Genomic DNA, 16,767 nt, shown 5'->3' with positions numbered 1-16,767 from the left:
GTTTAATATTGAAGAACAACAAGGATAAAATGATTCACTGTGTTGCACAGTGTCGACTTGTGTCATAGCTGGGAAGCAGCTTATGATAGATGTACAGTGTAAAGCGCAAAGACGTCTAACCTAGATAACATGCATATTCGAAAGATATGATTTATGATGTCCTTTAGACCTGGTATTGTTATTATTGCATTAGAAAAATACAGTCACAACAGTTACGTTAATACGTTTTGGGATGTATAACTTCCAAGAATCAAGTTTCTCAATTAATTTTTAAATAGAAATAACGAAAATTTTATTATCAAAATACTATTATTTACTTTCATCTTAGAGCTCAATTTTAGGGGCTTGAAAGAGTGGGTTTCAAGAGAAATTATACTGTTTCCATACATATTCTTCTCAAAACAAGAGTAAAAAGTCTTATAATAAAAAAATCTAACCCTTTTCTTTTATCACGAATTTTATTGAAGAAATGTAATTTTGCAGCTGCTATCTACTGATGCGTGTTGCCATGAACAAGACGTTCTTCGGACGTTCTTTAGACGTCTATCGTATAACGTTAAAAACATGATGTAATAAACATATAAAATAAACTCATCTAATATTTACTTAATAAAATTAAAATTTAAAAACTAACGAGTTAAAAGTTCAGACATATTGACGTCCCAGGACATCGCACTGTTGCTTGGAATGATAGATCTCTGGCAATTTCTGGCAAAAGAGCTGGTGAAGTATTAGTAAAAAAACTGGCAACCGTAATTAGAACATGAGATGGAAAGATATTCTAACTGGCTTGAAGATATTTAAAATAATAAATTGTTATGTATATAGAAATACAAACCACGACATTTGATAACAAATCGTTTTCACTGTAGTATAAATGGACCGGTGTTTTGATGTTGCTCAAATCGTATGTCGGTGGATTTATCGAGCCGTACACTTCCTGATTTTTTAGTATTCCATGATCGTATTGTTTAAATTCCCCTGGTAGCCAAAATGTTCCTATCAACAAAATTGCTTCTATTACTAGATAAACCTTTGTGAACTTGGCACCCGACTTTTAATAAATTAAAATTGCAATAAAGAAAACGTTAGTTTTTCGTTTGTAGTTGTTTGTAGTAACAAAATTTTCGTTTGTAGTTGCATAAATTAAAAAATAAAAATTTTTAAAAAATGACTGTCACCCGACTTTGAAATAGAGAAAAAACACTTATATATTCTGATTCAGAATCGTTTGTAGTTGTTTGTAGTGATTTTCCCGTCGTTTGTAGTTGAACCGTTTAAAAGTTACAACAATTTTTATATAAACAAATATCGTAAATTTGTCAATTTTCGAGACACCTCCAATCCGCTCGACAGGCTTTTTTTAGAATCGTTTGTAGTTGTTTGTAGTGATTTTCCCGTCGTTTGTAGTTGAACCGTTTAAAAGTTACAACAATTTTTATATAAACAAATATCGTAAATTTGTCAATTTTCGAGACACCTCCAATCCGCTCGACAGGCTTTTTTTAGAATCGTTTGTAGTTGTTTGTAGTGATTTTCCCGTCGTTTGTAGTTGAACCGTTTAAAAGTTACAACAATTTTTATATAAACAAATATCGTAAATTTGTCAATTTTCGAGACACCTCCAATCCGCTCGACAGGCTTTTTTTAGAATCGTTTGTAGTTGTTTGTAGTGATTTTCCCGTCGTTTGTAGTTGAACCGTTTAAAAGTTACAACAATTTTTATATAAACAAATATCGTAAATTTGTCAATTTTCGAGACACCTCCAATCCGCTCGACAGGCTTTTTTTAGAATCGTTTGTAGTTGTTTGTAGTGATTTTCCCGTCGTTTGTAGTTGAACCGTTTAAAAGTTACAACAATTTTTATATAAACAAATATCGTAAATTTATCAATTTTCGAGACACTTCCAATCCGCTCGACAGGCTTTTTTTAGAATCGTTTGTAGTTGTTTGTAGTGATTTTCCCATCGTTTGTAGTTGAACCGTTTAAAAGTTACAACAATTTTTACATAAACAAATATTGTAACTTTATCAATTTTCGAGATACCTCCAATCCGCACGACAGGCTTTTTTTAGAATTGTTTGTAGTGATTTGTCCGTTAGAATAGTTTGTAGTTAATTGTTTTGTGTGTGTGTGTGTGTGTGTGTGTGTGTGTGTGCGCGCGCGCGCGCGCGTTTGCGTGAGTGCGTGCGGGTGTGTGTACCGATTTTTGGGGTTTTTATGTGTTTGTAGCTTGTTTGTATTTTATGCCGTTTTATTATTTTATATTTATCATCATTATTTTTAAATTTCTTTAAAAAATAAGAATCATATTCTATGTTTTTAATCTAAGCTTATATCCTACGTTTACAATCTAAGTTTATAACATACGCTTACAATCTATGTTTGTAATCTACGCTTATATTCTACACTTAAAATTTTATTATATTATATGTATATTAATGATAAATTTTTATGATTATTTATTCTTTTTATTTTATTTACTTATTTGTCTTTTAAACTCTTTGCAAAATGTATTAATATTAAATTTCTTTATTATATTAATTTGAACGTAAAACATTAGAATAAATTTTATGTTAAGAAATGAAGATTATATTCTACTGTTATATTGTTATTGTTTCCGCTACTCTTATTGTTTCCGCTTATAATCTACTCTTTTTTTATACGCTTGTATTTACGTGTTATGCTATATTTAAGTTTTTAATGTAAAATAATAAATGTATTTTTCTCTTTTGTAATAATGCACGATCGGTGATGACACACTGTTTTTTATCTTTAGAAAGCCCATCGTGCATTTCCCATCGGTTGTTAATTTTTCGTATGTATGCAACGTAATGTCCTATTACATTACTTGCAATATATATTATTGCACCAACAAGTTTGTAGCTGTTGTCAAATAAATATATCTGAATTGGTAATTCAGCCAAGGTTAATTGTGTGGAGAAATTTGGGTACCCAAGCCGCGAAGCTAATTGCACATTGTCAAGACATTCGATGTCTATGAATATATGATGTCCTCCGATACAATTTGAGTTTACTTTTGTACTATTGCAGCAGTTACATATGACATTTGTATCTTTGCAACATTTATCAATTGCTTCTTGTAGTCCTTTTATTCCTTGTTTATAGAATGGAATTGTACTTACGTTCAATACAGGAGTTACATGTCTTTTTTGTGATCCACAATCTTCACATTCATATGAAAACTCAAGCGATGGCACATTACGCATTAAATTCCTAGATATTAATAATGATGCGTTCATGGCACAATTTAATACTCCATCTTTTGAAGTAATAACTTGATTCATAGTTGCAGCTCTTGTGTTATATATCTTTTGTGTAATTCCTGTATTACATATATTTTGGACTAATTTAAAGGTTGGGTTACATAATTCGTTTACATATTTGTTATATTCTGGCCAATCGCGATAGCCGCCAACAATGCATTGTATAATTGCATCAAAAGGACACGTATTTTTTATCATTATGTATTTGTTTTCTATTTTAGCAGGTGGCAAGGAATTGCCATTGATTAATAACGGTGCATTATGGCTGTATTTGGATCGTTTATGCATATGTTCAATGTCTGGACATGCGGTTAAATATTTTCCGCATCGTTTTTCTTTTTTATTAAGACCTTTCCAGGATTCTATTTCGTTTAAAAATGAATTATTATTATTTATTGTTTCAGATGTTTGTGATACATTCATAGACATAGATCCTATGTCTATGGATACATTATGTACAACTTGTGGATTCTTATCATATTTGTTTATATAAAAATTGTTGTAACTTTTAAACGGTTCAACTACAAACGATGGGAAAATCACTACAAACAACTACAAACGATTCTAAAAAAAGCCTGTCGAGCGGATTGGAGGTGTCTCGAAAATTGACAAATTTACGATATTTGTTTATATAAAAATTGTTGTAACTTTTAAACGGTTCAACTACAAACGACGGGAAAATCACTACAAACAACTACAAACGATTCTAAAAAAAGCCTGTCGAGCGGATTGGAGGTGTCTCGAAAATTGACAAATTTACGATATTTGTTTATATAAAAATTGTTGTAACTTTTAAACGGTTCAACTACAAACGATGGGAAAATCACTACAAACAACTACAAACGATTCTAAAAAAAGGCTGACGAGCGGATTGGAGGTGTCTCGAAAATTGAGAAAATTACGATATTTGTTAATATAAAAATTGTTGTAACTTTTAAACGGTTCAACTACGAACGATGGGAAAATCACTACAAACAACTACAAACGATTCTAAAAAAAGTCTGTCGAGCGGATTGGAGGTGTCTCGAAAATTGACAAATTTACGATATTTGTTTATATAAAAATTGTTGTAACTTTTAAACGGTTCAACTACAAACGATGGGAAAATCACTACAAACAACTACAAACGATTCTGAATCAGAATATATAAGTGTTTTTTCTCTATTTCAAAGTCGGGTGACAGTCATTTTTTAAAAATTTTTATTTTTTAATTTATGCAACTACAAACGAAAATTTTGTTACTACAAACAACTACAAACGAAAAACTAACGTTTTCTTTATTGCAATTTTAATTTATTAAAAGTCGGGTGCCAAGTTCACAAAGGTACTAGATGAAATATTTAAAAAACCCAATTATAATGGCGATTACAATGTGTATGTGAGTTTATAAATAGACATTTACACACAAAAAAAACAATTTTATTGAACTATCTAACCATTTAATTAAATACAGATCTGAAAATGATTTTATTGGACCATTTAAATAATTATGACGGATGTTTAAACATGATGAGCGCTGCTATAAAAAATTTTGACATTCTAGCAATCAGGTTGACAGTTCAATATAATTTTAATGACCTGACAAAATTATTTTCAGATCTGTATACAGCTAAAATTTTTAATTATTGCAAAACTGTTGTTTTCGTGTATATATAAAATACATGCTATATTGTGCAAGTTCGATCATTTGCATTATTCTGCACTGGTGTGTGTAAGCTATAAACAGTACATAAATATATTTATCAATAAAAATATCATATCAACATCTCAATCGATAAAATATTATCATACTTTGCACGATGTATATTGAATATTTAATATGTTTATATTTATGCTTTTGCGCTTAGCTAGTTTTATATCAATTTTTATGGTATTGCAACAGAACCAATTCATATCCGCCGTGAAATTGTTATTAATAAGTAAACATCTACCAGATTTAATGAGTTGAGCATAGTGGACGAGTTGTTTCTTGGATACAGTAACAGGGAAACGTCCTAAGATTATCGGCAAAAGAGCCTAGAAAATTATAGCAGTATAAGTATAACTGACATTAATTAACTAAACAATATTACAAATAAGTATTTGGTTAAACTTAATAACTAGTTAATGCCTAAAGTTGAGGTTGCAAAATAATATTGCACATTCTTGCTTTAACCTCCTAAAGTAAAGTTGGGATAAAAAATAATTATAACAGAGAATATAAAATCGGATTCGCTTTTATAAATACTAAAATATTCTTTTAATCATTAGAAGCTTAATACTAATATAGTTGCGAGTACGGTATTAAAGAAAATTTCTAGGTACATATTGTTTAATAAAATAACAATATTACAATTTCTTGTACATAACTATTTTGTATATACTAATATAAATTTTAAAATTTTACTTGTTAGAGTAATTTAAGAAATGCAATATAAACGATATGCCTTAATGGTCATAGCTAAACCTTAGCGCTGACATTTATTGTGTGATTTTATATTTACATTTTCAAGTTCATAAAACTGCGTGCCAAATAAATTATTTGGTCATGTAGATTCTAGTAAGCATCATTTATTATTAAATTAACTTTTAATTTAATAACAATATAATATTAATTCTTGTTAAAGTTACTGTGTTTTATACCAAACAATTTATTCGGCGCGCAGTTTCTTGATCTTAAAAAGTTATTATAAAACACAATAAATATCAATATTAAAGTCTAGCTATGATAGATAAGGTATTTTGTTAGTATTGTGTTTTTATATTTCGCTTTCTATTTAATTTATGAAATCCTTCAATTTCAAATACGAGGCATAAAAGCATGCGTGAGAAATAAAATGTGTCCATGAATGATTTTGCTAGGCATTAAAAGCATACCAGATCGAATTGTTCAGGGTTGAATCCACACACCGGGGACATAAAGACTGAGCTGATCAAGGTTAGAACTCTTTCTGAGAATACTTGTACCAATAATTGTACCAATGCATTTATGAAATCGCTCTTAGGATTGAACGCGTGATAACCAAATATATCCAAGACATACTACAATGGTAAATCCAAAGCATTAGTTATATTAAAGTCGGTAAAAGTCAATTTTTTTGTAAATTTGAAAGTTACGTACGTCGATGCCAACGGAGAATTGTGCCAGTATCTGTAAAAAGGGACTCTTCATTCTGCCACAATATGCGATCGGAGCCATAGCATACATCTCTTCGATATAATCCTGATATTCAGGTTGTTTTGACGCCATGACAAAGAAAGTGGTGGTGCCTTGGCTGTGTCCTAGGTAGAACATTTTTTTACGGCCGGTGGTCTCCACAATGTGATCTATCATCGCTGGAAGATCAATTGTGCCGATTTCGTGCCAACTGCAATATATAAAAAGAATACTTATGAATTACTGCGTTTAGCTTAAAATTGAGTAAAGTATTAATCACCGGAAATTATTTTTGTCATATTTTAATTATTATTATACAAGGTGTTCATTAATGGTTGTTTCCAAGTTTTACCATAGGAGCACGTATTTGTTATTTTTAATATAATAATATGTTAGAAATACATATCCGTCGGTAAATCATGCATCTATGGTAAAAAGTGGATACAACCATTAATGAACCCCCTGTATAGATTCTTATTAATTTTTATATAACATTCGCATTATATAACAGGTTTTATAATGCGCTCTTTATTTTCTATTTGCTCCTCTTCGTGAAGATATTGATTTTTATGTAATCTCTTAAGAGGATGCTAAAGTAACAGAACTTCCTCGACATCGGTACTGCAAATCACTGCAAATTATTTTTTGAGCGAGATTAGGCTATCGCTTTTTGCCCATCGCATAGATCTGTCTTTGTTTTTCGTTTATTTCGCCATCTGCGAAAAGACCTACTACTGTTGAGGACCATATTGATCTGTTTACGACAGTTCAGCTTCGCTGAGCGAAATATGTGTGTAGTAAAAGCACACTAGCATATCTTTTTTGTTAAACGTTTAGTCGTAATTTCACACGATCGGTTATTTGTGTATGTTTTCTGAAGTGCGCTCTACTATCATTTTGTACGTACGAGTTACACAACTTCTCTATTAAAGTAAAGTTAACCTCAGGTGATGGCTATACGAGTGAATTTTTAATAATTTATTAATTTTTGTTCAATTTTCTTGTAAAATTGACCAGAGCGTATCTTTTTTTTACGTGTATTTCAATTCTACAAAAAATTTTTGTGATTCTGTAACGCCAATTTGAAGATATTTAGTGCACTGTAAATGTCAATAATTCATGATACTTTAGCATCCTCTTAAGCGTAAGCGAGTAATCGAAGATAACTAATTAAATTATTCTCACGAGATAAACATTTAGTCAATTATTAATAATCAAGTAAAACAGAATAGTGCTCTAAAATTGTCAAAAAATTGGAAATAAAAAAGCTAATAAGAGCACATCGCGGTTGTTGAAGCGTAAGTTAACAGTTTATTTTCTTCACAACCAATTCTTCACAAACAATCTAGAACGTTTCGACTTTACTTCGAGTCTTCCTCAGCTACAATACGACGTTACAAAATATTTCCGCGTGCGGAGCATTCTTTGGCTGAGCAATTCACCGGTTCCCGGACCAAGGAGCAATGCTTCGCTAATTAGCTATCCAGTGACATTCTTCTCAAAGGTGGAATGCATTCACTGTGTTAAAAATTGAGCCCGGGAAGTAAGCTTGATTACGCTGCTTCTCCACACGCCGAATCACTCACCGAAGAGGACCACGCACGATGTCAAAATTAACAGTCACGTTAATCAAACTTTATAAATTATTCGATATAACATATTCTCGCTGTAGTGACTTGTTAGCTCGCAGAACTAAACTGTACTGAGCTCGCAAAATACTTGTCAGCCTAGGCTTCGGACAAGCAATTATCTCTTGTAACCTATCACAGTCAAGCTCTTGAGTGTGCTTGACTGTGCTTGACACATACTTGACCGGTCCTCTTCGATGAGTGATTCGGCGTGTAGAGGAGTAGTGCAATGTGTAATCAAGCTAACATCTTGGGCTCAATTTTTAACATAGTGAGTGCATTGAGTGTCGCGTATCTGGTAGCACGCGTGAAATTTCATGTCTTTCTTATACTCTTCTCTACCTGATATATATCATTTCTCACCTGAAGTTCCAGTAATCTTTTGGATCTAGTGTAGAATTTGTATGAGTATTAGCATATGGACCGCCCCGCGCGTTACCGAGCCACACATCATATCCCTCATCCGCCAGAATAAATGCTAAAATAATAGTAGCGCAATAAAATCACAAAAAGTGTTTTTCCTTATTTCAAATATACTATAAAAAATTTAAAATTTGAATTCCAAAAAGGCAAGATTTTTTTGTGCAGTCTGTTAAACGTAATATATATATATATTGTGACGTGGCAGTTTTATCTGCCTCGCCACTTCGCCCTCCGCCTAAGCGTAGCGCGAGGAGGCGCGTACGACCGGGCCGGGCACTCAGCGAGAGAGCGAAATCTCCGGCGGGACTGCGTCGCGTATTATTTTATTTACTCATTCGCGGCTTATTTCATGTAACCGCGGGCACCTCGACAAACGTCGCCTAAGGATCACCAGCGGCGAGGGAGACGGACCGCGGCAGGAAAAGGAGAGGGCGATCGTCCAGGGCCGGCGCACAGGAAAACGCCGACGGAGAGGAGGACGAGACAAGACGTGGCGACAGATAAGCGCCACACAAAGGAGGCTCGCGAGTGGCATAGCTGATGGACAGGCTGGGGCGGACGAACGGCCAGGATGAGGGCCGTCGAATGCCGGCTGTCCATCGAGGAGGGTAGCGGCGAAGAGTCGTCGCTGGAAAAATTCTGCTGCTGTCGTCCGCGGGGACGACAAGAACGACGAGGATGTCGGATGCCGACGGCAGCCGACGGGGACCGCACGACACCTGCGGAGACCCGACACTGCGCTGCCGTGACGTCACGGCTAGATAAGGGCGGCCGCTGATAGGCAGCGCCGCTAGGCGCAAGGATATCGCGCACCCTGTGGGAGGGGTAGCGCTCATCGATCGCGCATCGAGCGCGATCCTCTCGGCTTTTGCGTGCGACCCGACGATCCCTGCTGTGCGAAGCGTGAGCGAGCGTGTGAGATATCGGCTGGAGATATAGGGAGCGGCTATCGTCGAGTGTGCCAGGCTCGGACAAGCCCCGCAGATCGAGGAGCGGAGGAAGAACCGTGCTGAAGTCGAGGTGACCCGTCCAACCGCTGTGTAAAGCCACGAGCTGTCGGTGTCGACCGGCTCGCGTTCTGAGGTGGAGTCATTAGGTTAGTGTGCGAGTGCGTCCGCCCCGTGGCGATTGAACGCACCTTGCTTCTTAGTGTTTGGCTGGCTCTCCACCTCAAGCCCGAGACCTCGTCGAGGCACCCAGCTGTCGGCTGCCGCGTGTGTTTGAACCGTCCCGCCGTAGAAGCTCGCGGACGACCGGCTTCCCGGGAAGCCGCAAAGCCCTCGCGCACGTGTGTGAGTCGTGTTACGGCCGTGATCATACGGCCGCCCGAGATATCGGTGACTTGGTGTATCGCGCGTGTTCTATTAATTTTGTAGTGCGGTCTAGGCGACTGCGTTGTCGCCGGCGCGAATCTTTTACTGTACGCACTTTTGTGTACGCACTCAGGGTACGTTCGTGGAGCTCACTGTCAATGCTGTAAACGCAAACGCTATTGATACTGTTCGCGTAGCCAATAGCGCGATAGCTATAGCAAGCTCCATGAACACCCATTAGCGCAGCGTTAGCGTTTCTTAACCTCTTTATTTTCTAAGAGAGAAAGATAAAAATAATAATGGAGCAAGAGCGAAGAAATTTAATTTTAATCGGAATAGCATTAATAGTGAGGGAGTTAGATTCTTCATCATCTGAAAGTGATGATGAAGCCTATACACCAATAATTAAACGTAGAAAGGTGTCTAGGATTCAAAATTACGTAGAGGAAATATTTAAAAAAAATAAATAAATCAAAAATATTTTTTTTTTTTTCACAAAAATATTCAAAATTTCTTCCTTTCTGTAGCAATCTACGTGTGTTCACGAAGCTCGCAAACGCCGCAAACGCTAACGCTACCGCTGTACTACCTCGGAAGGAATAGCGTTTGCAGCGCGAAGTTATGACGTCACGCACTACCATTAGTGACGTCATGACAGCGTTGATAGTAGCTGCGCGAACAAATTGTAGCGCTGAATAGCGCTAGTAGCGTCTCCCCGAACGCACCCTCAGAATTACGTAGCTCGCCTTAGCGGAGGCTCTGCGTTCGCGTTCTTGCAGCGCGCGTGATTGGCTGCCGCGCTTCGCGCAGGACCAGTCGTCGTGATCGGCGCGTGTAGCGTAATTATGGTCTGACAATGAGTCGAAAGAATTCCCGCGTCCGGCTTATTAATTTCTTTTGTCAACTCCTTATCTCTTTGTCTTTCTTTATTACGTTAACCGCTTTTTTCGTTCTTATTTTATTGTATGCCGTCTCTATTATGCACTGCAATATATGTGTTCTCTATCTGTTAAATCGGCCTGACTTTACTTAATTTCTCGCCTACCCGTCGTCTCCCGTAAGAGAGCCGCTTCGTCCCTGTCTCTGTTACTCCGCCCCTCTACCGGTTAGAGGAGCTAGCTGGCCGCGTGCGAGCGACGATTTCGCGTTTCGGCATGACGCATTCTCGCGAATCCGTGTTTAGAGTGGAAAAGAGAACCCGGAGACGCAACCGGTATCATCGCGTCTGGCGCCCAATCTCGCGATTTGGTGCGAGCGTTTGGTGTTTCTCGGTTCGCTCGTCGCTCTCGCGCGTGTTTCGCGAGCTATTCCGTTGTTTGATCGCGTATTTCGCCGTTGCTCTCCGGCGTCAGGAAAAGTACGTGACAATATATAAAATATGTATCAATACTTTATTTTAAGAATTTTAATATTTTACCTAAAATAAAAATGACATCAAGCATATATTTAAATTATTAATTTATAATTAAAATCAAAAATTATGTTCTTTCTTGATTTTTTATCTAAAGAAAACAATTTTATATTTCAATATGAATGTATGAAAAAAGTTTATGCAATAATATTTTCTTTCATTTAAATACTGAAATTTTTAAGATATTAAAAATTAAATTTTACTTCTTTTTTACCTAAGCTTCTATTACGGCCAGAAATAACCCAAGACGATGAATCACATAGAATACCGTGCATCACAAACGCAACAGGTTTCTGTACATTTGATTTGGTAGAATTAATCTTTCCTGTTATTCGATGTAGTTCCAAAATATAGCCGTCGGGAGTGGTTACTTTATGCAGCTCACCATTAAAGCCGTTTTTGGTAATCAGTTCCATCTATGTATATAATAAAACGACAATTTCTTAATTCAAACGTATTCTTAGCACAGAATTAAATGTGATTGTTAAGAAAAAGGAGACCACATTATTATTATAATTATAACGCATTACGTTAAACATGTAGAAAAATAAAAAGAACCATAAGGGTAACTTATAAACTATCGAAATTATTATGAGACCAATGGAGCAGTCGTATAGCATGTTACGTGCTAGAAGTGAAAATTATCGGAGAATCCCAATTGCCTACAAATCGATTGCTTACAGCGTCGATTGCCAACATCCCAATTGCCTACAAGACGAACTACACACAAGTAATACTGCCTACAGATCGATTGCCTACAGCCTCAATTGCGCACAAGTAAAAAATTAAAGGACGAATGTACGATTGCACACATGTAATATTGCCTACAAGGCGAACTGCACACACGACAATATTTCGCATAAGACGAATTGCACACAAGTAATACTGCCTACAGATCGATTGCCTACAGTCTCAATTGCGCACAAGTAAAAAATTAAAGGACGAATGTACGATTGCACACATGTAATATTGCCTACAAGGTAAACTGCACACAAGTAATACTGCCTACAGATCGATACAAGCCTTATTGCGTACAAATAAAAAATGAAAAATTAACGTCAGAAGCAAGTATTTTATAACAAAGTACATTAAAATAAAAAGTTTTTTTTTGTATACATTATTTTCTATAAATAACCAATGTTATCAAAATATTATAGCAAGAAGTTCTCGAAAAATGAAGTAAAATAATTATTTGTAAATCTTTATTTTAAATAATAGTTTTTGAAATATAGGATTTCTTTCTTCGTGTGTCTTACGCTTGTCATCAGCGCGTAAGAGTGACCTCTTTTGCATATATCATTAGCCCAAGCAACATTGAGTCGACTGTTAGTCGACTATAAGCCGGCAGAAAAAGCTTACAGTCGACTGTAAGTTTTGACTAATTGCCGGCTTATAGTCGACTAATAGTCGACAAATGTCCCGATAATTGCCGGCTTTTAGACAACCAGTGTAGTCGACTTTTAGTCGATTGTTTCTTGCCGACTGTCAGTCAACTTTAATTGCTGACTTTAATAGTCGACTTGAAGTCAGCTTTTAGTCAATTTCACATCGATTGTAATTATTATTGAATTTTCATTGAATATATTGGTATCTCAACTAAAACACAATGTAAACGTTACCAAATAGTAAAATAATTATTTTTTTATTAGTTTACGATTTGATAACTTCAATATTTTGTGTTTTAGCTGGGATGTCAATATATTCAATAAAAATTCAGAATAATTACAGCCGACATAAAATTGACTAAAAGTTGACTTCAAATTGACTGGTAATCGACATAAGGATATGCTTTTTAAAAATTGTATTCTATTTTCATTGTATTTGCAATATTTTATTTTATTGTCACACATACATACATATATAGTTTAAGCGATTTTTTGTAGAAAGCAATACTCGCAGATTTGTCATTAAACTTTACCAATGTAAAAAACCGTTTTTGTAAGTCACATATGTGAAAATGGGAAAAATATTGGGCAAAAGTGAAATTTGTTATTATTAATTTATATTAACTGTGTAATTATGTGTAACAATATAAATAGAATTAAAGTATATTGCATAATGAAAATAGATATTTGGTGGAAATATATAATATATCTAGATACGGATGTAGAAAAAAAAAACTAAAAAACTAAAAGAAAAAACAATAAATGTAATTATATATAAAATATATTTATTTTTGTGCAAGTAACAAACGCAATCGGTCACCAGCTCGTCGCAGCCAATCTTGCATCAATAATTCTATCTCGCTGATAGTCGCCTCGCTATTCTTCATAACAGTTTCTACAATACAAATGTAATCATCCTCCTCATCAATCCATTTCTCCTCAGGTAATATATTGTAATCGTTAACATCATGAATAGTCTCATCATCAGGTACTACTGAGAGCTCTTCATATGATTTTGTCAAATTGCATTCTTCATTGGCGTTAATAGTGTCCGAATTTTTATTTTCAGATGTGTCAGTACTGTCTTCTCTTGCGTATGCACAAAGACGGCGATTTTTTTGCCGTCTGGATAACTCTTGAAAAGCCTTTGGCATCTGTAGTAACAATTGATTTATACACTATGATTGAGTATAGGATAGACGTTCGGCTTATGACATTTACGTAATTTGTAGCTTATCATAAATTTTATTGAACTGTAACATGATAGACGTTTTATATTTTAAAGCTATTAATATGTTATGATTCTGTATCTTTTTATGTTCTTGTAAAAGATCTTTATTAAACAATAATACATATACTCTAGTCATCAGCCTTTTACAATTTTCATCTTAATCAATGTAATGAAAACAGGAAGCTGGTTGAAATAAAAAAAGAAAAAAATATAAAGATAACGTTAATAAATTGAATGGAGTTCAAAGACAAATAGATATAGCAGCACAAGCTCGGTGACTTAAAAGCTCAGAATCTCCTTTTCAAATTAATTTTTTATTAATTTCTGTATGATAATTACATGCTAAGCTATTGATTTATTAGGGAATATTTTCACAGGTGTTCTCATATTTTTGACTGTAATTTAAAAAAAAGAACTTATACAAAATTAAAAAAAATATAATAAAATATAAAATATATGTATATACAAAACCGAAAGGCTTTTAGTAAATAATAACAATATACAATTTATAATTATACGTGCAAATTATGTGTTTTTTTTTTTACTTATTGCCTTTTAAAGTGGACTCTACATCATTAAAATTTCTAATTCAAGACACGATTGGCTGATTACTGTATCTTAAATCTATGCTAATTGCTTTTCCATGTGATTTATAAATATACAGAAGAGCTAATGAGGACACAAGTATAAAGCTCGAAATAAATATATAATTTTTACAGAAATGCATATAAAGATTCTTCTGTAGACAATTAGTATGTTTACATATGTATATTTAATATTCTATCTACTTTTATGTCTTTATATTATTGTTTTTTAAGTTAACTATGTATGTTTTTCAATAATAATGAAGGTCTAATAAGAGCATGTTTAATTTTTATAACTTTATATTCCTTATGTCTTCATCCTAACACAAAAACTGCTTGTTCAACTAACATCAAGCCTATATCAATTTACGAGTAAAAAAGGATTTTCTAAATAATGCATATATAACAATATTGTTAAAATTGAATGTGCAAAAGGGAACAAAGCAGCAATGTTATAATTGGAAGGAACGACATCGAGCAGCCAACGAACATAACCAAAAATTATTATCACATGCGAGGACCATTATTAACATTAACCTATAAATAACTACATAACAAATAACAATTTTCAAATTGGTATATTTGTTTATATAGACGATTGTACTGCAGAATAAATCAGAATTAAACAAATATTTTGTTGAACCACACCTAAGTTGAAAAAAACAATATAAATTCTTTATGTAATTATATTATTTGATATTAATAATTAATATTCGCTTACCTTGCAGTTGGATTATTCGCGAACGCTATACACTTCTGTTTTTTGTCTACGCACTAAATAATAAAAATATTTACGAAATTTACACTTGTTCACACTCACCGGAATGGAATAAGAATAATAAGAACAAGGAATATATAGGTTATAGACTGCAGGACTGCAATAGCTGACTGCAATAGTCAGCATCAAGTCGACTGCAATAGTCGGCAAATAGTTGACTGAAAAAAGTCGACTTACAGTCGACAAATAGCCACTAATGTTGCTTGGGTAGATATAAGAGTTTAAAGCTAACCAATTACAAACTGCGTTTAGACTTTAGATGGTCGCATGTTGAGTTATTCGTCCGTTAATTTTTTATTTGTGCGCAATTGAGACTGTAGGCAATCAATCTGTAGATAGTATTACTTGTGTGCAATTCGTCTTGTGCGAAATATTGTCGTGTGTGCAGTTCGCCTTGTAGGCAATATTACATGTGTGCAATCGTACATTCGTCCTTTTATTTTTTACTTGTGCGCAATTGAGACTGTAGGCAATCGATCTGTAGGCAATTGGAACCCTCTCAAAATTATGAATCCCGATTCAAATCTCTCGGTTAACTCCGTTAAAGTTTCCTAATTACTACAAATATAATTAATACCAAACGTAATTTATTATATTATGTAAAACATTCAATAACAATTTAATGAAAAATAAATTGATATATGTAAGGCGTTTTAAAATATGTGGGTATAATTAAAGAACAATTAACATTTTGAACAAATAATATAATTAAGAGAATAATATTCCAATAAATTTATAAAGTTATAAAAAATTTGTGAGCTAACACAGATTATAAGGTCTGATATTTTTCACTTATAACAATATTAATAAAATTATATATTGAGAAGTGTTTTGCGCGCGCAAAAATTGACCTATAGTATACATCTATATATAACACATGTATATTATACATTATGCCAACATGTTATGTAACACCTTTTGTAGAATTAAATAACTAAAAGAATAATTGATTTAACTATTTTATATATTTTTTACACTTTCCTTTTTGAAATATTTATTTAATTGTTAAACAGATACTTAAGAATTATTTATTTAAGAAACATCCATTTTAATATAATAAGATCCATAATAAAAAAATTAATTATATACAATTTATAGTTTAAATATTTCTTGATTTTACTTTTGAGAAATAAGTGGCTTTACTTACCGTGGTAAGCTGTGCATCTTCAGGAATATTGGGTGATAACAGATCCGGGATTGGTGGTATCCGATCTATTGGATTCCATTTCGATATTAGACCTGCCAATCCACCAAGAATTCCAGCGTTCACGGATACCAGGACAGAGATGAAAAGTATCGCCAGCAACATGATGGTTGAATGACGTGATCGTTGAAAACCGATGAAATTAAAAAGGAAAGTGGGCTATTTTCTTAAATGCGCGATGTTTAGATAGCAGAGCTTGTGAAGTTAATGGCAAATATTGCTAGAGTGTCTGCTTTATATAGCCTTACCCATGCTTCGTTTTTAAGTTTTGCCGTTTTCAAGTTTTGCCGTTTTTAAGCCGTTTTGTATATCAAGTTCATAGAACAAAGGTCGGCGTCCCATCTTCTGACGGGAAACATTTATTTAGATCTGTAATACACACTCT

The 16,767-nt window shown here is 34.0% G+C and overlaps 2 protein-coding genes across 2 annotated transcripts; both read right to left on the bottom strand.

Moving 5' to 3' along the window:
- Nucleotides 1-2: 2 nt before the first annotated feature.
- Nucleotides 3-16,487, bottom strand: LOC105203153 (lipase 3-like). Its single transcript, XM_039449271.1, has 7 exons — nt 16,326-16,487; nt 11,415-11,616; nt 8,417-8,531; nt 6,390-6,636; nt 6,146-6,310; nt 5,221-5,305; nt 3-999 (listed from the first exon to the last, which is right to left on the bottom strand). Exons 1-7 carry the CDS (start codon nt 16,485-16,487, stop codon nt 782-784), a joined length of 1,194 nt encoding a protein of 397 aa, XP_039305205.1. The 3' UTR covers nt 3-781.
- On the bottom strand, nt 13,351-15,347 carry LOC120356749. Its single transcript, XM_039449193.1, has 2 exons — nt 15,122-15,347; nt 13,351-13,739 (listed from the first exon to the last, which is right to left on the bottom strand). Exon 2 carries the CDS (start codon nt 13,737-13,739, stop codon nt 13,371-13,373), a length of 369 nt encoding a protein of 122 aa, XP_039305127.1. The 5' UTR covers nt 15,122-15,347; the 3' UTR covers nt 13,351-13,370.
- Nucleotides 16,488-16,767: the final 280 nt, after the last annotated feature.

This window comes from Solenopsis invicta, chromosome 5 (assembly GCF_016802725.1).
Source record: "Solenopsis invicta isolate M01_SB chromosome 5, UNIL_Sinv_3.0, whole genome shotgun sequence".
In the NCBI taxonomy this organism is placed as follows: domain Eukaryota; kingdom Metazoa; phylum Arthropoda; class Insecta; order Hymenoptera; family Formicidae; genus Solenopsis; species Solenopsis invicta.
This window is presented reverse-complemented; position numbering and strand designations above follow the sequence as displayed.